Here is a 21,338-nt window from a genome sequence, read left to right as displayed (position 1 = left end):
TGAGAATTTAAAAACAAAGTAGATCAGTGGTTGACTGGAGCTAAGAGTGTAAATGGGGATTAGCTGTAAATGGTCAAGGATTCTTACAGAGGGTACTGAAAATATTCCCAAACTGATTTATGATAATGGTTATACAATAGAGAGTTACTAAAAACCACTGAATTGTATACTTGACATGGGAATTTTATGATATGTAAGATACAACTCAATAAAGTTGTTTTTTAAACATAGAAGTCTGATCTTTAAACAACAGGTAAGGAAAAAGCATTGAAGAGTTTGTGGTAGGCACTCAACAAGTGATTACTGAATAAATAATGAGAAAAATAACTATGCAGGTCACTGATCTTTAAAATTTTAGAGCATCCCAACACGTCTGTCCAGTGGAAGGAAGTGTGAAAATGGTATCACGAAGAAAAGATCTACACTGAGATAACAGAGATATAGGCTAGAGTGTGCATTCAAACACTTACTAGCTACGGGGTATTATGAAAGGCATTAACCCATGCTGAGTTTTAGTTTCCCTGTGTAGAACAGCACTATTTGAGTATTTAACACAATGATTGAGCACAACGAATGAATGCTTAGTTCGGTTGTTAGTGATAATGAGAACTGATGGTTGGTGGCAGCAGTGTAGTATTAACAGTAGAAGCTATAATAGGAGTGGCCCAATATAGATTTGGTAAAGAAATGTTATGTTTTCTTGGTGACAGACGATAACTAGACTTATGTGGTGATCATTTTGTAATGTAGAAAAATACTGAATCACTGTGTTGTACACCTGAAACTAATATGATATTGTTAAGTCAATTATTCTTCAATTGGGGAGGGGAGGGGAGGGAAGGGAGGTAGATAGATTACATTTCTATGTCATTAAGGCTTTTGTATAGACACTGTTAGAACCAAGTACCACACCTCTATTTTCTCTAGGTTAAGACTAAAGCATAAAAGAATCCTTTTCTCAAGGAAACAGGCTGAGCTGAGGCAAAGCTCTACCAACCAAGACACAAAGTTCCAAGGGAATGGCATGTATGATTAGTGTGGTACATGCAACAATGGAAGCCCAATGCAAATACATACATCTAAATCCCTTAAGCAAAGTAAAATTTTTAAAAAGGGAAGGTATGTTAAAAATAAAACTAAAATAGGAAATAATTCACACGAATAGTTAGTTCCTCCTTCACAGTGGAAACATAAATTACTAAGTATTTTATTAAATTGCTGATATATTGGAAAGAGGAAAGGCACCATGCATACAAGTAATGTTTCCAGCTCCATTTTCAAACACCAAGAGCCACAGCTTTAGTTCAGGGGTTGGCAAGCTACAGCCCACAGGACAAATCTGGCCTGCCACTTATTTTTGTAAATGAAGTTTCATTGGAAGATAGCTACATGCTCATTTTCATTTTGCTTGGGGTTGCTTTTACACTTCTACAGCAGAGTTGAATATTCACTTACACAGACCATCTGACCTGCAAACCTAAATTATCTACTATCTGGCTCTTCATCAAAAAAAAACTTTTTGCAGATTTAGTTTGTTTACTATTCAGTATTTGCTGACACAGTTAAAATGTTTAAAACAAGGAATTGAATGGTAAGATTTCTGGATGTGATAATGCACTGGTTTAAAAGATACCCTTGGCACATTATGTGAGAGGTGTTATATATACACTGATATTGCATGCTTTGGAGTCATAAAGGTGTGACTCTCTATCTGGTCAGATATGACAAGACCTAATAAGCAAGATATTTAAGTCAGTTCCCTCACTTCTGTATCATCGGCATAAACCATACCTTCCAGAGTGATATGTACAGAACCGAAAGCCACCCAAAATAGAAGGTAATAACTATTCAGTTAAGTGTTAGTTTCTTCCATCTACACACTAAACTGGGACTTTCATCTCCTTTTTGTAATTTTGCATTAACCTTCAGTCTAAAGTCAGGCATTCTGTCACAAGGAAACACTGTTGTATAATAGACTCTATTCCTTAACTATCCAACATGGACTTAACAATTTGGAATTTCCCTACACTTTGAAGTAACGTCCATATATAACCTGAGACAATGAGTTTTACAACTATAGTTCTTACCATGTGAAATTTAGGACCCACATGCATACATACTCAAATGTCTATATACACATATAGATGTGTAGTTCTGCCTTAAAACTTGTCTCTCAAACTCAGGGATAGCACCCTTCATTCTAAAGTAATAACTATATTACCCTATCCCCTTCCAAACATTTTTTGATTTTTATAAGTCATTTCCCAGGCTTTCTCTTTCCAAATGAAAGTATACTATTTGTTTTAATCAGTCCTCACTTCCATAAAGCAACTTTTAATCTTGCTGGTTAAAAAACAAAAAAGTCCATGTAAACTATGGACTTTAGATGATAATGGCGTGTCACTGCAGCTTCATCAATTCTAACAAAGGCACCACTCTGGTAGGAGATGCTGATTGGGGGGGGGGGGGGTTATGCATGTGTGGGTCAGAGGGTATAGGGGAAATCTCTGTACTCTCCCTTCAATTTTGCTATGAACCTAAAACTGCTCTAAAAAACAAAGCTTTGATTTAAAAAATAATAATAAATAAAAGGTTTAAAAGCCAGAATCTTCTAGGCACAGCAGCCATGCATGAAATTTCCCAGGATGGTCCTGATGTAGGCCTATCATCACAGAGTAACTATTAACAGCAACCTCATTAGCTCTCAAAAGTGTCACTCTACTTCTGTGCCTCAACTTTCCCCATCTATGAAATTATTCAGTACTTCAAAATCCAACCTTGATAAATAACTGGAGGAATGTGTACCACCTTCCATCTTTTGAAAGATTTAAAAATTTGCCACCCAAAGTGTTAATACAAGTTTCTTTTCATTCTTATAGCCTGCTGCTTAGGATCCTCTTTTCCCTCCTTGTTTTTCCAGGATCTAAATGTTAACATTTTAAAAATCCCATACATATAACAAGCTAAGCACATAATTGGGAAATACACATCTATACTCATTAGCATAATATGTAGTTTAAGAGTACATATACAAATATTTTTTAAACAATGTGATAAAATTTTTAAAATAAAATGTTTTATGTGGAAAAGATATCAAACATACACATGGGGGTAGGCAGTCTGAAAAATAAGGCTAAATATTAACTGTGGTATTCCAGTGGTGATAATAGGTGAATACATTCTTTTTCTCTACGTCTCTGTGTTTTCCAGCTTTACTTAAAATGCACCTGTACTGTGTTTATAATGAAAGACTCTCACATGTAGCCAAATAAGATGTTCACACTAAAGCTGAAGTGAATATACAGGGATGTGCCCAAACTTTAATATACAAGCTGCTGTGCTATCTAGTACCTAGGTACAGCCTAAGTAACATGAGGCACTTCAGGAAGGCACAGAACACCCAGGACACGTCTAGGATAAAGGGATCGTCCTTTGCTTATGCAAAGTACTTCTAATGTCATCAGTGGCAAGAGATTTCTAGAGTTCAAGGTGGTGTTAGAGTAATGGTTCTTACCCAGGTTTAAGCTTGAAGAGGATCCATGTGAAGAGAGGGAAGGAGGTGGTGTCTGTGAATGTCCTGGTCCCTGACTAGGGAGAGGCATGCCCACGGGTCCAGGAGAGGAGGAAAAGCTAAGGCCGTTATAAAAACTGTGTCCAATGGGGGTCAAGCTGCTCGATGTCCTCTTATAAAGGTCACTGCTGCCAGTCAGGGAGTCACGGCGGGAGCCACTGCCAGTGTTGGAGTTTGCAACTAAAATGGAATTAAAACAATGCAGATAAGAACAGGCCTGTTCTTCGAAGAACAAGCCCAGTGTCCTGTTCCTAAGACTTTGATCCAGACTCCTTACCACCGCAAATTTGTCAGCAGAGACAACCTAACTGTTCATGTGGCAGTTCTAGGGGCAGGGAGAGTAATAAAGAGGACATGGCTCAGGAACATGAAACTCCTGTTCAAACCATCACACGTATGCTAAACTTTCCTTCCTTCTGTGTCACATATTATGGGGTAGGGGTGGGTTAAAAACCTCTGACGGCCACATAATTTATGGAAAAGGTGAAAGAAAATGGGCTAGAAAAGAATGCCTTTCATCAACCCACAGGTTCTAATAGAAAAATGGAGTAGAAAAAAGATCTGTGAATGGGGTATTGCCCCACTGCACAAGACTTATGTATGAAAGCCTAGTTTCTCAATGGGTTCAATCAAGAGTTACTACTAGCCCCCAGTTCCAATTTAAAATACTTTCTCTCAAATAAACCCTTGTTTTGAGATCACATTGTTTTATAAAACACTGCAATTATCCCACTGTTTACCTTACTACTTTCCTGCTTTTCTTCTCCCATCAAAACATTAAACAATATCTTAGTCTAATTTCCTTCCTCCCACTTTTCCATAATATCCACCTTAATTCTTCTCAAAAGACTGGAGAAAACTCATGACTCTTTAAGGCCTGCAGATTGTGGAGAACACTACGCTGTGATCTTTGGTAAGTCCTCCTTTCTCAGTTTCTAACATCCACATTTGTATAGTTCCCTCCACATACTTTCCAATGTCTGCACAAATTTCCTCTGATATTCTAATCCCTGAAACAAACTGATTTTGAGAGTATAATTAAGTAGCAACATGAGTGTAAAACCTGAAACAGGCCCCAAATGTATGAGTTGATTTGAACAGTCCATCATCTCAAAGACATGTGGGTTCCCATGGGGCTCGGTCCAGATCTGCCTGTGGTATCTGTCCAGGGTTCCATGCATTGTCAGTGTTCCATAAAGATTGGAAAAATAATTAAAATTCAGGTTCAATAGCACATCAGTCTGATTTCTACCTGCTGTTCCAAACCCTCCAAGGGCTGATCCCAGGGTGGCGCCGAGAGAACTGCTACTTCCAAATCCCAAGGATGTGTTGGCAGGCTGGGCAGAGCCCTGGGAGAAGAGGGAGCTGCTCTGTGAATTGCTGCTCAGAGAGTTGTTGCCATAGAAAGAGCTGGATGCCAGGTTGTTACTGGGCTGCTGCTGGGGCTGAGGCTGAGGCTGCTGGGTGCCTAAAGGGCGAAATGGTCCATTTGTTGTTCCAGCAAGACCACCGGCTGCTCCATTTGCTGAAGCTGCAGCCGCTGCAACAGCTATAAAGAAAGCAAACCATTTGGCTATGAAAGAGACTGGCCACGTTTCTACTGTTAGCTTTTTGAAAACCTTTTAATGCTGCCATATCTTCTCAACACAGACATAAACCTTGTAAAGAACTATACAAATCTGTCTTTGATCCCTTCATCTGAAGCTTTTATTTTCTATTTTTACTTTCAATTTGAAGTCAAAATACCACTGGAGCCCAATTCAGTACATCGGCAGTTTCAAAGAGTCTAGTTTAAAATAGATATGGATATCAAAAGTACCCATTTCAAATACAACTACTCCCTAAAATCTCAAGTTCTACATGTATCTACATTAAGGACATTTCTTCCAGAATCACTGTCAACCATATACTGAGGTCCCTCAAATTCCTAGGACACTCGAGCATGTTGTTCTCTCTCAGATGTCCCCACTGTTGTTCCCATTTTTATATATATATATATATACACATACATATATATATATATATATATATACACACACACACACACACACACACATACATACATATATATATACACACACACACATACATATATAACTTAGAATAAAAACCTACTGCCCTCTGCAAGCAAAATTCATTGCTCTGCCACTTCCCACTACTCTCTCCCACTTCCTCCATCTTGCCTCCCCCACACAAAAAAAACACATCATCTTAAAATAACGATATGGATTTCTGTGAAGTCCAGCCTTGGACTTCTGTCAACAGTGCCATTTTTTGTGTGAGTGATCCAACTTCCTATGTTCACAGCAGAGCAGGGCCTTGCTGCTAGCCAGCTGGTCCATGATGTTAACAGAATCAGAATCTGTTAAGGTCACTTGCTGCTTCTGATTCTCTCTGTGAAAAATTTACACGGTAGAACTGCTATACTGAGAACTGTCCAAAAAAAAAAGTGCATTTCAACATATATCCGTCACCTCTTTTAGATCTGAGTGAGTCCACTAAGATGTAAGCTCACCTGCTTGTGCGGCTGAGGAACTAATGATGACTGGGGCGGGAGCTACTAGTCGGACAGGAGCTCCAAGACCATTTCTCGCTCCTGCATTCACCACAAGGGCACCAGTTTGGTCATAGTAAGCAGCAGGAGCCAAGACTGGATAACCTAAGAATATCAAGCCAACATATAAATATATATAAATACAAATGTCTCCTGGGCACTAGCATATTGTAAATAGTCATAAACACAGCTCTGGGGACAGGAAGACTAAATTTATATCCTGGTTTCACCACTTAAGGTAACTGTACAACCCTGAATCTCTGGGTATCCATTTCCTCATCTGTAAAACGAGGATAATAATATCTGCCTCACAAAGTTCTTGTGAAGATTAAAAGATGAACATGAAAGACGCAGCATGCTATGTGGCACAATAAGGGGTAGTGTTATTTATTAATTGCCAAGTGTTAGGGAATTTGGTGGGATAAGGGATATGTGTGCTCTTCAAAGTGCTAACCAAGCTTATTACCAGCATAATTATCATACACTGATAATTTAAAAAAAATTTTTTGTCTACACAAGTTAACAGTGGGTACAAATGATGCCAACAATCATAGCACTTTCATACCACGTAATAGTCTAAGCACACATCCTGCAAGTTAGCAGGGAAAACCTAGACAGGCTTTAATTAACAAGATCTTTCAATACTATATGAGGTAGAATCTCCAAATCCTATTGAACCCTAAGAGAAATTGCAGGTAACTTACTAATAAAATATAAATGCTTAGTAACTAACAAAACACATGATGGAAGTTCAAGTTATTCAGTGAACTCATAAAAAGATCAGTTGATTTGGCCACAGTCAGTAAGAATCCATAAACTCATACTGAGGTCTCATAAGGACCTGTTTCAAAGGAAGAACTTCAAACTACATGAAATCCATGCAAAGAATGAGACGAAGTGATAGTGAGTTAAGAATAAAATATTTTCAGGAAATGTATCAATCATAGGTAGACAGCTACAAAGCACCTCTACTGTCGGTTTGGGAGAAACTCAAGAAATGCAAAGATGATCCTATCAAGGAATACAAGGAATGTCTCCTTAATAATACTGTTCAAAGATATCAGCATAAAGACTAGCCTTGGAGTGATTCTAAAGTAGCCTGGCCACTCCTTCCATGCCTAACACTGAGGGAGAAAATAGATCATCACCAAAGGAAAACAGCACAGGCCAAGACATGTGTGGAAGTTCACATATCTCCAACATGTAAGATTAAGACTGGCTCAGAACACCAAGTGCTCTCATCAACGAACTATGGTCTAAGTGAGGGCAAGTGTATGTCATCCTTGCCAGTCCCCAAACCATACCAAGCCGAAAGTACCACCCATTTTCCTCTGAATCTCCCCATAAAAACAGACTTTTTCTTTCTCAATGTATTAGGAACAACAATGCAGCCTCACCTGGCATGCCTGCAGCCAGTCCTTGTCCAAAAGCAAGGGCAGAATTCACTGCTGCAGCTGCCACTAGTGGATCTGTTTGCTGTCCCTGCTGGTTCTGATTTGGGGTCAAAGGACGCTGGCTGGCTCCTCCACGGAGAACCTAGGAGATAGAAATATATCAACTACTTTCTTTTCATTGGAAATAGTTAAGACCCACCACGTGCTTAAGTTGGATCAACTTTAAAAACTGATGGTTGTAAACCATTTTTCCGATAATGGTTTTATATGGCATGGCTGTTAAGATTTTTAAAAAAAAGACAGTAACATTACATACAGTGAAATTTCGTTCTACCATCCTTAGTTCAAACATACATGTTTATAACCAGCCAAAAGCATATAAAGTGAAGATTCATTCAATAATCAAATATTTAATGCCTAACATCTGGCTGGCACTGAGGATAAAGCAATGAACAAGACAAAGCTCCTGCCGCTTGGAGCTTTTATGTCAATGAAATGAGACAGACAGTAACTCTGTAATAATGTCAGTGCTCTGACATAAAGGGGGTAAAAAAAAAAGGGTACGATGGAGTAGGGAGGTGTTTAGAAAGGATAAGGAGGATTAATTTACCCACATAATTAAGTTACAATATCTGTGTCAAAACACACACACAGCCATATTTTCTTTGTGAAATATGAAAGTATTTTCTCTACTCCATAGCACTATTCCCATTCATCAGGGCCCAAATGGCCCCAAATGAGATCAACAGATTTGACCCAACTGTTTCTATTTCTTTTGTCATAAATTTCACAAACACACAGCAATCCAAATGGAGATGAGTATGAGTCAAGAATACAAACATTTCAGTACAGAATATCAATTCTGCAACTGTGATAAAGGATCTACTTTTTATTAATGAAACGTAGGTATTAAGATGCTGGTAATCTTTCTTATTCTGAATGCTCTGAAAAATCTATTCCACAAGATCTGTATACTCTAGCAAGTAAAAAATGCAAAACCCACAGACCAAGGCTAAAATTACCAAAGTTTATGCATTTTGCAATGTTTTCAAAGGCAAAGTTCCTATCAGATCATTTTCACTATCACTCTGCTACTTACAAAAGTTTCACTTGTAATCAAGAACCTGTCTACTGATTATTTCTGGTACCATTCGGTAAAAAATGTAACAGAGAAACACCACTAACAATCAAATACTTATTAAAGGAGTGTTTAAGGTGAACAACACTGTATGTACTGGCAAGAAGAGATATGCAGACAATTTACCCAGAGTTACTTGTTTCTTTAGCTGTAAAAGTAGTGAGAGTAACAGCTGACCTTGCAGATTTGTTGGAAGTATTAGAATCAATGTCTGCAAGGCACAATATCTAGTACCCAGGAGATACTCAATAACCAATAACTAATTACTATCAAAATACCAGGCAATTTATTTCTGCTTGTGACCTAAAGAATTTAAGAGACTTTATAAGAGAAGCAGCGCATCCTCTATACAGATAAAAGAAGGGAGGCTGCCCAGGTGAGAGTTTGAGCCAAGACTTAGAAGATGACTAACCAATAATCCAAGAGCTCTCACTCTAGGAAAAGTAAACAGTATGTACAAAGATACGGCCAATACTTATGGTTCAAAAACTAATAAAACATCAGTGAAAATATTCTTCTTGTAGGGCATAATGAATTAGGCTTATGTTTGGTTAGGAGTTGTGTGAAAGGTCAAAGGACAGGAAAATGGACAAGATGCCTTTAGAAAGGGGTAGTCTAGACTATTGAGTCCTATTTTATAATGAGGAGAGTAATGTGTTTTCTTTTTTTCTCCTCTCTAGAAATCTGTGTCACCCTTGATGATAAGTCAAAATCCTTAAGTCAGCAGTAAATACACACATTCTAATTTCATAAATAAATGTCAAGCCTGAATTTTACAAAATACATGAAATTTCACAAGTAATATTTTACATCTAATAAAATCAACAAAAATGACTGAATATCTACTTGTAAAACACTATCCTAGGACTTACTACCTATCTTCACGATGCAAAAGGTGTTAAACTGAAATTTCTTTTCAAAGGTACTGATTTAAACACAGCATGTGAAATCTACCAATACTTAATAAGCAAGTAGATACTTAATGGAGATATTTTAATAGCCATCCATCCTTTTATAGTTCACCATGCTTGGTAGAATGATTATCTACAGAGTCTCCCCCAATCTAGAAAGTTCAGAAGCCATTCTAAACTCCTCTCTCTCAAAATGCAACATCCAACACCAAATCAATACCAAGTTGAACACCTATGCTTGGCCACGGTCAGTAAGAATCCACTCATTAATTATAGACAACATATAATGTATTATATTATATAATTATATATTATATTATAGACAACATATAATCTATTTATCACAATTAAAATAAGTAAATGAAATTATATATAGAACACTTAGTTTTAAACAAAAAGCCTTCAATAAAAAGTACTTATTACTATTTTTCTCATTCAGTCTATTATAGCTAAGTTTAAAGCATGGCAATCACTTCAGTCTTCCAATCCATGATTTGGCAGCCATTTAAACACAAAGATCATCATTTGATAAAACACCAACTATCCACAAAGAGTAGCTATTAAGAAATTTATTAATAGGGATCACCCATTCTGCCAACAAGTTATCTGCTAACTCCCTTATGTACCTGGCACTAGAACAGTATCTGCTGCAAAGAAAATCATCTATTAGCTTCGAAAAATTATCTCACTGTAGACATACTGACCCAGGATAAACTAGCTACAATTTCAAGACCTGTGTTTTACCTATGATTTTGTGTAATCTAAAAGTAAACCTACACTCTCTTAGTGAGACTAATAAAAAGCAAAGGAATTCTTGTTTGGACCGTATCATATGTACCTATATAAGCACAGTGTTTTTCCTCAAAAGACAGCTTTAATTTGACATGCATAGCAAAAGCTCAAATGCTCATTTTATTTGCTTGAAAAAAATTCTGTTTCTAGGAATTTATTCCATGGAAATAATCACAGATTTATGCAAAGGATATTTATCAGTATTATTTATAACACCAAAATACTGCTAAGTTATAAATACAGATAAAACTCAGCAACAGTTACATAAATATACTTAAGACTAGTCAAAATAAAGTATGAGATACTCCTTGACAGATTTAAAGTCAGCTAAAAAATGTTATTTAAAAACACTAAATAACATGGAAGATTGTAACAACAGGATGCAAAGCCATGTGGACAACATACTCCCAATTTTATAAGAAATTAATTAAATAGTATGTCTAGAATATTTTTCTCCAAGTAATTCAATTCACCACAGTTTTCAGGATTAAATAGGTGTTATTCTAGTAAGCAAGAGAAAAAATGGCTTCTTTAATATAAAAAAACATACTTAGTTTTGCAATTAACTGTCCTTTCTCAACCCAAAAAGCTCTTATAAGTTAAAAAAGAGATAATAGGTTTAAGATTTAAGATCCAACAAACATTGTAAAGACACAATCTGAAGAACTAGTACCTCCCCCTTGGTGGCAAGCTACTTAGCCAGCCAGATGTGACCTAAGAATGGTGCTTAGAAGGTAACTAGAGTATCACAGACTCAGACCTAACTATGCTTTACTGAATGCCTTTTATGTATCAGGTCCTTGGTCAGTGTACCTAGATGAGATCATGGTAGTTTTCCTTCTAACTCAGATAACACACAGGAGGGAACTCACCCATTCACCACTGACAGTTTTCTGTACGGCAGAACATCACTTTTTAATTATAGACAGTAACTAACATTCACACTTGGGTAGGTTACCTGCTGCTGCCCTTGCTGAGCCTGTGGGGTGGTCTGCTGATTAGCAGAATTTGTCGCTGCGGCGGCAGCGGCAGCTTGCTGCTGGAAAAGGCTGGCAGGGTAGACTCCCCAGGGAGTAACTCCATAATACTGGTGAGGGACCACAGCCGGGCCTAAAAATAGCAAGGGAAAGGGAAGGAAAGTTTAGACTAGGAAGAATCATCTCAGTTTCCAAAGACAACATCTGGCTCAGCGGACACTATTGTAAAATATTAACTTAAGAATATACTGATTCATTCTAGCTAATCATGAATTCTGTTTTAAAAAACAGAAACTGTTATACGTGATCCCTACACCAAAGTCTTCTAACGTCAGTAATAAACCCCAGGCCTAGAGGAAGAAGCCAGTGAGGGACAAAGCACTGGAGACAGTGAGAGGGAAGCTGGAAGGGAGCACTGCAAAAACAGATGGAGAACTGGACTTGGTCAAGAAGAAGGCAAAGGCATGTTTTTCCCCTAAGAAAGAATATAGGTCAGATATAGACAAAGTTTGTCGTTAGAAGGGAAATGAGTGGAAAGTTTGTGTGCATAACGTGATGGAACAGAACAAAAGATTAAGTTGTGCCCTGCTTTCAGGGGTAAGGATGGTATCTGAGGTGACTGATAGGGACAGGAATCTCAGTGCTTCATTAGTTCCAGAAGCATGAAAATCCGTCAGTTGTATGACAAAAAAGCCCAGACACGCCACTGAACTTGCACTGCTCTAATTCTAAGAGGCTTGGTTTCCCTGTTTCTATTTTTAATGTCACAAAAAAGCATTCAACACAACTACATTCAGACACTGATTCACGAAATTTTAAATTTAAGTCAAAGTTGAAAACAAATAGAAATAAAAAATATAACACCCTGACTTCTTCCATACCTGAATATCCTAGACAAAACTAAGCATTCCGTATAAATCTAAATGATCTATTCACCTTCTCCAGCAATAAGCTACAGCTGCAGTCTTCACCAAACAGAAGAGGCAACAGAGAGGTAACAGAGCTATGCAGACAGCAACCTGGGTGTGGCAGAATTCTAAACCAAAGAATTCTCTGAAGCTGATGACAAGAAACACCAAAGCTGCATATTTGGCATCCAAGACAAGAGCTCAGAGCCATTTCCTCACATCTGCTGAAACACATCTCCAATAACTTTCTTAGTTAAAGCACAGAGTTTCAAATATTTGGAGCTTGTTTAAACAATAACCACACTTTTCAGTGAAGTTCCATAGAGCTGTTTCAAATATATCCATTCTGACATAGTAGCCAATCCTGTAGAAATATATATTTCATTTTATCAAAATAAATTGGTACATGCTTTTTATTTCCCCATTTAAGTTTCCAAAACACAAATAAGCCAAATTGAATCACTGTCCGATACTGTTCTGACACTTCAAACTTACTATTTTCTGTACCTGTGGGCTCAGCTAAGTTCAAGAAGCTCTATTTATAAAGGTGCCTTCTATGAAACACAGTGCAAAATGGTGCAAAACGAAGGTGCTGCTTAGAAAAGCTATGTTACAATATGAGCTATTTTTAAATAATAAGCAAATGGGTTAAAAAGTTTTAAACCTGTCGGCAACCAAATACTCTAAAAACCGTACCTCCAAGTTGAAGAGAGTGGTGTGCCCCTGAACTCAGCTGACTAGTGTTTATATGAAGTGAGTGGTCTTGGGCAGATAAAGAAAAAAATCAAAAAGAACACAACCCAGTGAAGATTCTACCTGTGCCTTAAGTTTCCTCACCTGCAAAACAGGGATGTTAAGAGTATTGCCACATCTATTGTGAAAGGCTGGGTTGCAACCCACAATGATAGTCTCAAGGCTTCCCCAAGAACCAACAAAGCAAACCCCTACTATGCACAGACAGCTGTTACCATAAACATCTGTACTATCCTTTAAATTTTCTCATCTGGCATTTCTACTACTTTCCTAAGTCATGTGACTCATGCCTGAGTTAAGGAAAACAGCCCAGGTTGCATCAGTAATTGGGCTTGGCTCCTCAGGATGCCAGCTTCAATTCCTGTGTGATTAACACTCCATAAAAATATGCAGTTTCACCGTTTGGTTAGTTATTTCTGGTTCTGTGTGAAAGCACTTAAGTCATTTTCAGTCTGGCTCAACTGATGAGTACAAAAAGCAAGATTCTCATCACCAAACTATGATTTCAGCAAGGACAAGTGTGTCATCCCTAAGACTAGTTCCTTGTTTCAAATAACACATAGTAAGTGAGTAGAGGAAAGAAAGTACAGAGAAGACAATTCAAGATAACAAAGACACTGTGTACTACAGTGAAGTGCATGCATGGGCTCTGAGTTAGATCTGGCTCAAACCCCAATGCTACATTTAAATTGTGTGACCTCAAACAAGACAGCTTTCTGAGCTCCAAATTCCTAATCTGAAAAGTCATCTTCCAACAACCCATATGAAAAGTAAAGCACTCACTGGCAAATAGTTAATGAAGGGTTCAATAAATATTAGTGGTGGTTAGCAAAGATTCCATTTTCCCTAAAGGCAACAGGGGGAAAGAAATTATACTACATATGCCATACCCATCACAACCCATGACAAAATGTGAACAATTCTAAAGAACAACAGGAAATTCTATACAGCATTTGATTTCATAATTGCAAACCACATGCTATACAGAAAGAAACTAAAACTTACAATAATACTTAGTCATGATTAACTTGACTGAGAGAGATGTCTCCAAAGAATATTTACCCTGGAGACAGTAAGACTGTCCTAACACTGAATTCAGTCTGCCATATATGTATGACCCCGCTACGTTGACAGCAACTGTGCCACAGAGTCAAATGACAAAAGTGCTGCCTTTGAAAAAGTCTAGTCTCAAGGGGAGAAAGAAACCACTCCTGTATACATCCACAAGCAAAGAAATACAAAGTGATGATAAATAATAGAGAATAGGGAAGGGTTAGCAAAGGAAGGCTTTCTAGAGATGACAATACCAGATAAGGAGCTTCCCAAGCAAAGAATGGAAAAAGATTTTACCCCAGAGGATTAAGGAGATCATAATGTCCAAAGACACAGAAGTTTAGTACTGCTAGCACAAATGGTATGAGCCAGTGGTAGCCAATTTGAAGGGGGAGAAAGTGGTGCCCAAGTAGACATCCATATAGACATGGAGAGATCCTTATACATAGGTCATCTCAGTCCTCACTAATCCTCAGAATGCCATGGCAGCTCCTAAGAAATACTGATTCCAAAGAACAACCCACCACCCCCACCTCTAACAAGTAGTCTGGAATGACCAGCCATATCTGACAATAACTGCAGTGTGCTTTATCAGGGTAGAAAAGACAGAAACCAATGAAGGGCTTAAATAGAAGGATGAGAGGGTAAGATCTGTATTTGAGAGTTTTCTTAAACAATTTAGGTGGGTGGAGGAGGGGGAGAAGAAAGGAAATTCGGAGTATGTAAGAGAACAGCTGCAAGAGTCTTGGTAAAGAATGTAAGGATCTGGACTACAGCAGACTAGAGGTAGTAGCAAGACCTGAGCAAGAGGAGAAAGTCCCAAAATATGTATGAGCAACTGGGGGGCTCAGTGGATCAAAAATATCCATACAGGGGTAAGCTGATTAATTTGCCTTTAACTATGCTCAAGTCTGAGGTGATAACTAAGCAGAGATATCTAGCTGGCAGGTAGATGGCCCTGGAAATCAGGAGAGAAATCTCCACTGGAGACATGGGATTCTGAAAGAGTACAAAGAATGCATGCCCATCAAAATGACTTTTTAGAAGGTGAGAAAATCCGTCATGCAGCAGAATGTCTCACCTAGTGTTGCTGCTGCAGCCAATCCAGCTGTGTAGGGGTCCGTCCCTGGGGGTGCAGCACTGATGATGTATGGATTGGGGACAAACGCAGCGGGAGCTAAACCTGCTGAAAACATACCTGTCAGTAAAAACAAACGACTAAAACTGCAACCCTACCAAACATCTACACAGTTTGGCTATTCATTGCTATAGGTGAGGAAAAAAAGAAAATGAAAGGATGAGTTGAGAGTAAAACGGAATTTTTAAAAGATAAAATAATCCCTATACTAACGTTTACAGCGACATTTATCTATCATCCTTTTTAACCTTTGCTAAAAAGTTACAATTAAAACTGCTATGCAGTTTTAAATTCAGCACAATTTCTAAAAGACTATCAAAATTATAACAGGCTAAAATAAGGCAATTTAAAAGACTATCATGGGATGGAAGGATGGGTTTATTTTCATTTAAACAATTTTCCAGTTTTCCTCAAAGAAAATGTATGAGTATTTATAGACTACTATCTACATCTATAAATTAAACCAGACCCTTTATGCCTAAACTTAATAGAGAAGATCCTTTGACAACACAGGGGTTAGGGGCACTGACCCACACACAACCGAAAATTTCGTGTATAACTTTATGGTGGGCCCTCTGTAGTCACAGTTCCACATCAACAATTTAACCAAGGACCGTGTGGTACTGTAGTACATGTTTACAGGAGGAAAAGAAAATCCATGTACAAGTGGACCTGTGCAGTTCAAACGTATGATGTTCAAGGGTCAACCGTATATCTAGGCTGGCAACAAGTCTTTCTTCCAGAGCATACCACACTCCATGACTAGTGATCTACTATCTGTTCAATCATGTCATTTTGACACAAAATTTTTTTTCTATTTGTACTTGTTTACACTTACAGCCATTTGTTTCAAAGAGACTCGAAAAGAGTCTGGAGGGAAAGGTATAGGTAATAAGACAAAAACACGTATATTAAAAAATTATTAAGAATGATAGGAAAAAGGCAAAGCTACTTTAAAAGCCAGTAATTATCTGAGAATACTTTTTAAAATTTTCAATACGTGCTACTTGGAAAATAGGTTTACAGGTACTACTTGCTACTTAATAAGACGTAAAGTTGATTTATCTATAGTCTATACAATCCCAACAAGGACAAAACTGCTGTTATTTAACTGAGTTCACCCACCCTGCCAACAGAGCTTATGCTAGCCACTGCTGTAGTAAATATCTGAAATCCTGAAACTAAGAGATCTTCTTGATTTGCACCTCTTGGGGAGTGATGGAAGTGTTAGGTATCTTCATTGTGGTGGTGGTTTCATAGCTGTATACATCTATCAAAATTCATCAAATTGTACATCTGAAATATGTGTAGTTTAGTGTACAGAAATTATACAACAGTTGTTTTTAAAAAAAAAAAAAGAAAAGAAAAGAAAAGAAATCTTCCGGGTTGAGGTCTAGAAGACATGTCAAAAATGAAAAACACAGAGAAAGACAACTGGACGAGAGTGTCTGGACTTTGATAATCAGTATGTACTACTGGGTTTCACGGGAGCCATCTCTCCTAAAATGGGGGCCATACTCAGAAGGGAGCTACACAGGCTTAAGGACTTACCGATGTGGGGCTGATGAGCGGCTGCCAGTGCATACTGCTGCTGCTGAGCGGCTGTCAACTGCTGGACAGCAAGGGCGTTAGGTCTTTGGAACAGCTGAGGGAAGAAAAAGATAGGATTAACTAAAGTTAGAGAAACTGGTCTCAGGAAATCATTTTAAAACCACTTTGAATAAAAATTTCTATAAACTCTTGTTTAGATATGACACTTTAAATAAAAATGCTCTCATGCTCCACCCCATTCTCATGGCATCTATGATGCTTCTTAGTTCCATTTTCCCTCTTTCTTTACCTCAATTCTGTGCACCCAGTTCCCATGTGCTGACTACTTCACAGATTAAGTGACCCCTGAACCACAAACATATATACAAATGCCCTAAAGGTTGTCTGAAGGTCTGAAGGTCCTGCCTGATCCAGGGCACACTTAAAAACTAAACAAATGTACTACAAACCACTTAACACGGTGCACCTTGTGCTGTTATCTCCCATCTGTTCTTCTGAGACCCCCTCCCACTAACACTCTGAATTAATCCTCGCCTACTCACATTCTGGACAGGAAAATGAAGAGTATTCATTTCAACCTCTTACTGGGGAAACGATATTGGATACCCTCCTCAACTAGTGGCTTATCATAATGGGCAAACTGGACAACTGTGCCGTTTTAGGGGGCTCCCGAGTTTCCAAGAATACCAAATCTTTTATATATAAGAAATAAACCAACATAAGTATAGCTGCTACTAACTAAACTTGGATTATGAGCTCAGACGTAGCACACTGCTTAGTTTCCAAGAAAAGGAAAAGAGTTCAAAGACCTTGACAATAAAAATATTCCAAGATTCTCTCCTCTTACAAAGCCATTCACTCATTCACCTACAAATATTTATTAAACAAAACCTACTAGGCACTGTGCAAGAACTAGGGAAACAACACTGAACAACATGTAAATTCATACATACATTTTAGTATGAATAGTATTGGTACTAAGAAGGGGGGATACCTGATTTGGGGTTGCCCTGATGTGCCTCCTTTAAAGGAGTCATACTGAAGACTACTTTATTCATTGAAATCAGCTTGAGAGAATTAACTAATGGAGCCTCCCCAAGAAAAGACCTTCAACCTACATGCTCTTTCTACAGGACTTTTCGACAACTTGACAAACATCACTGGATGATATATAACAGACACCATGAATCTTGAATTACAGATGTCCTCATAAAGAGACCTGATAAGGAGATAATGTCATTCTGACGACCAAGCTTAATTATTGTCACAACTTAATGTTTCCCTAGGTGGTGGACATTATTACATGATTTGGCTACTTCTGTGCCTCAAATATGAGTAGAGTGATTTTAAATTAAAAAAAAAAAGGTGACTATCTTGAACATACTGGCCAACTTCATCTGTTACCTCTCTATATATTCATCTTTTTAAAAACCAAAGTAAAATAAGTCTTTGCTTTCACAATATGAATGTCAAAAGTAAACATATAGTACATATTTCAAAAATACTTTTTAAAACTTTTATTTTCAAATGCTAAAGAAAAGCTCCACTATGATGCTGGTAAAAAGACAGTGCTACTTTATAAGCATTGATTAAATATCAAGGGTTCAAAAGAAATACAGGAATCTATTGACAAAAATACCAAACAACTGATCACGCCAGGAAGGGAGTTAACCAGTATTATTCGGTAAACTATGACCTTGTGATTTTTGGCAAACTAGTTTCACATTTCTGTTTCACCTAAAGGACAGTGTCTTGTGGTGTTCCTACCAAGAGGAGGCAACCACCCAAGAGGGGCAACCAGGAGGCAGGAAACAAGTAAAATAATGGAAATTTGTTTTAAAAATTTTTCTAAGGCTGTAAAAATATCTCATATTTCACTAAATATCTACTGTCTCTTCAATGCATCTCTGGAATTTTCCTAGCCTAAAACCTTTTGAAATCTCAGACACTGCTCACACTAGTCTCTTCCCTCTACCCTTTGCCCCTGCTGCAAACAAAATAACTCATTTCATTCACAAACATATTCTGAGCACCTGTTATTATCTAGGTGCTGTGACATGAAGCTAGGGAAATAAAGATAGTGGAATAAAGACAGTGTGATAACTCTTAAGGTTATCTCAATTTATTAACCAAAAACAGTACTCCAATAGCATTCCATATGACTTATCCTCACTTCATATGTTTTTAACATTACAGTAACATTATATAGGTATGTACTGTATCTGTAAATATATATATAAATACAGTGTGTGTGAATGAAAGTAATCATTCTGCAAAACATTAGTTCGCTGTTCTTACACTTTTAGAGCAGGGACTACTACTTTTAACCAAAAACATATAAGCCAAACAAGTTTCCATATATCCTGTGTTTGACAGTTCATTAACAGCTCAATGATTATGACGAACAGAGAAGGAATTATTTTCAGTGCATTTTGCAGTAAACATGAACATTAAGTAAATTATGCATCTACAGCAGGCAGATTTGATTACAGCATACATTACAGCAATTCTGACACATTCTCTTTAAATAAATGGCCCAATATTAACTGGTAACACAGGGTATTCACAACAAAACTGGGTAATTGGCAAGTGACGGATTCCAAAGAAGCCTGAAAACTCATACAAATGTCATCTACTGCGCAAAGCAATGAGCTCTGCTAACATTTTCATGATTTTCACAGAGCAAGCCAATAATAACTGAGAAACACAATACTGTGAGATTTGAGGGAAATGTTTATTTTAAGGTCAGTATAATGATAAATATGCCACAATTTACTGCAATTTGTTTGGGTGGAATTCGTAAGTTGTTTAAGAAACTGAATGCAAGAGAAAATATACCAACTATTTCAAGCTTATCAAGGTTCCTAAAAAGAAATACTGAAGGCATAATTTGAGAACCATACAAGCAAGCTGGTTCAACTCCCTTCTCTGTCACTATATGACCTTACAAAAGATATTATGGAGGGTTTACATTCCAGAAATGAATCTGGGCAGTCAAAAACACCCAACATGATGACTGGCATACAACTGGCACCTTATAAAAGACAGCTATTACATAATACTATTGCTATCAGTAATAATTATTGGCATAATACCACTGTTGTTGAATTTTCAGAATCTGGACAAGACTAACCTTTCCCCAAAATATACTGCTAGCCCTGGCTTCTTACCAGTTTAAGTCAATACACATAGTGGAGGGGGGATAAGAGCTCAGACTCTGGGGCTAGAAGACCTGGATTCACATCTCAGCTCCACCAATGACTTTGTGCATGACACTGCACAGGAGACTCTGTGCCTCAGCCCCCTCCTCTCTCTAACAGGGACAATAAGGATATGCCTAATGCATAAGGTTGTCGTAAGTATTAAAATCACTACACATTAAAGTACTTTCAAAAGTCCTTTATGTGTGATGTTCTTTCTAATGAATGAGGAGAGCACGCCCTCCCCCAAGACACAGCCTTTCTATGGGTCGCCTCGTACAGCTCCTCCCCCAGCAAGGCAGCCCAGGATGGAACACAGAAAGCAGAGGGCAAGACTTTGCTGAGTCAGTGTTGAAGTCAAAAATCCCACTGAGTTCATGAGCACCAAGAGCCTGCTGAGGTTACAAAGATAAGAGGGAGGGAAGAAAGACCTTTTTTGTTTTTGCTGTTGATGAGTACTTTTTAAAATATACACCATGTAGAAAAAACTTGAATTTGAAGGTGAGACAACTCCACACATCAAAGGGCTTTGTGTGTCTAGTACTAAGTCCAGAGGAAACAGCCAGGAGCTAGAAACCAAAAAAAAAAGATGTTTGCATAGCTTCTAGTATATGATCTTTAGTATGCCTCTTAGCTTCATGGTATCTTAATTTTCTTATCTATAAAAATGTAATAGCTGCCCTACCTCATGGGGCTATTGTCAGAATTCACAGAGCCTTCAACACTAGCCTTTCAAACACTAAGGGTATTACATCAATAGTGGGACTATAAATTTTTAAGAAGAAATTACATCTTGAAATTAGTCCTCAGTACATGAAATTTATGAAACTCTGTTACTATCTGAAGCTTCTAGATCAAAGCCCATATTTTGACCAGTTTATCTGAACAACTGCAATGATCAACTAATAATTATAATTTAACATGCTGCCAAAATTTTTTTAATTCTTCATATTTCTCTAGCAGATGAAGACTGATTCCAAAATAAACGATTTCTAAATAAGTTGAGGAAAAACAAAATACACTCTTCTACCAAGTAAACTAGTATCTTTTCAGAAAACATCATATTGTAAAATTTCAGCAAAGTTAAATAACATGATAAGTTTCAACTGACCGAACTGCTAGGTAGAGTCAGCATTTTAACAGTGATTACACACATGGCACTGACAGAAAAATCCTCCTCTCATTTGTAAACTGAAAAGAAAACCAAGCATACTAAACACCTATATTAGGGGGGTGGGAAGGGATAGACTGGGAGTTCAAAATTTGTAGACATGGACAGGCATATGTAGAATAAACAAGATTGTATTGTATAGCACAGGAAAATATATACAAGATTTTGTGGTAGCTCACAGCGAAAAAAAATGTGACAATGAATGTATGTATGTTCATGTATAACTG

General features: G+C 37.6%; 1 protein-coding gene and 1 non-coding gene across 21 annotated transcripts in view; both read right to left on the bottom strand.

Annotated features, from left to right (window-relative positions):
• PUM1 (pumilio RNA binding family member 1) overlaps positions 1–21,338 on the bottom strand; it is a 117,345-nt gene that overhangs the window by 30,047 nt on the left and 65,960 nt on the right. For 13 of the 20 annotated variants that reach the window (XM_031464553.2, XM_064493831.1, XM_064493837.1 and 10 more), the window contains 7 exons: positions 16,741–16,834; positions 15,133–15,237; positions 11,319–11,470; positions 7,523–7,661; positions 6,087–6,230; positions 4,824–5,120; positions 3,515–3,751 (listed from right to left, as the gene is read on the bottom strand). In XM_031464553.2, the coding sequence (XP_031320413.1) occupies positions 3,515–3,751; positions 4,824–5,120; positions 6,087–6,230; positions 7,523–7,661; positions 11,319–11,470; positions 15,133–15,237; positions 16,741–16,834 (1,168 nt within the window). The remainder of the gene's footprint in view (positions 1–3,514; positions 3,752–4,823; positions 5,121–6,086; positions 6,231–7,522; positions 7,662–11,318; positions 11,471–15,132; positions 15,238–16,740; positions 16,835–21,338) is intronic. The other 7 variants (XM_031464554.2, XM_031464555.2, XM_064493838.1 and 4 more) reach the window with 3 other exon arrangements.
• LOC116157028 (small nucleolar RNA SNORD103/SNORD85) lies at positions 7,340–7,416 on the bottom strand. The gene has a single exon (XR_004140990.1). It is a non-coding gene; the product is annotated as a small nucleolar RNA SNORD103/SNORD85 (small nucleolar RNA).

This window comes from Camelus dromedarius, chromosome 14 (assembly GCF_036321535.1).
Source record: "Camelus dromedarius isolate mCamDro1 chromosome 14, mCamDro1.pat, whole genome shotgun sequence".
NCBI classification, from domain to species: domain Eukaryota; kingdom Metazoa; phylum Chordata; class Mammalia; order Artiodactyla; family Camelidae; genus Camelus; species Camelus dromedarius.
This window is presented reverse-complemented; position numbering and strand designations above follow the sequence as displayed.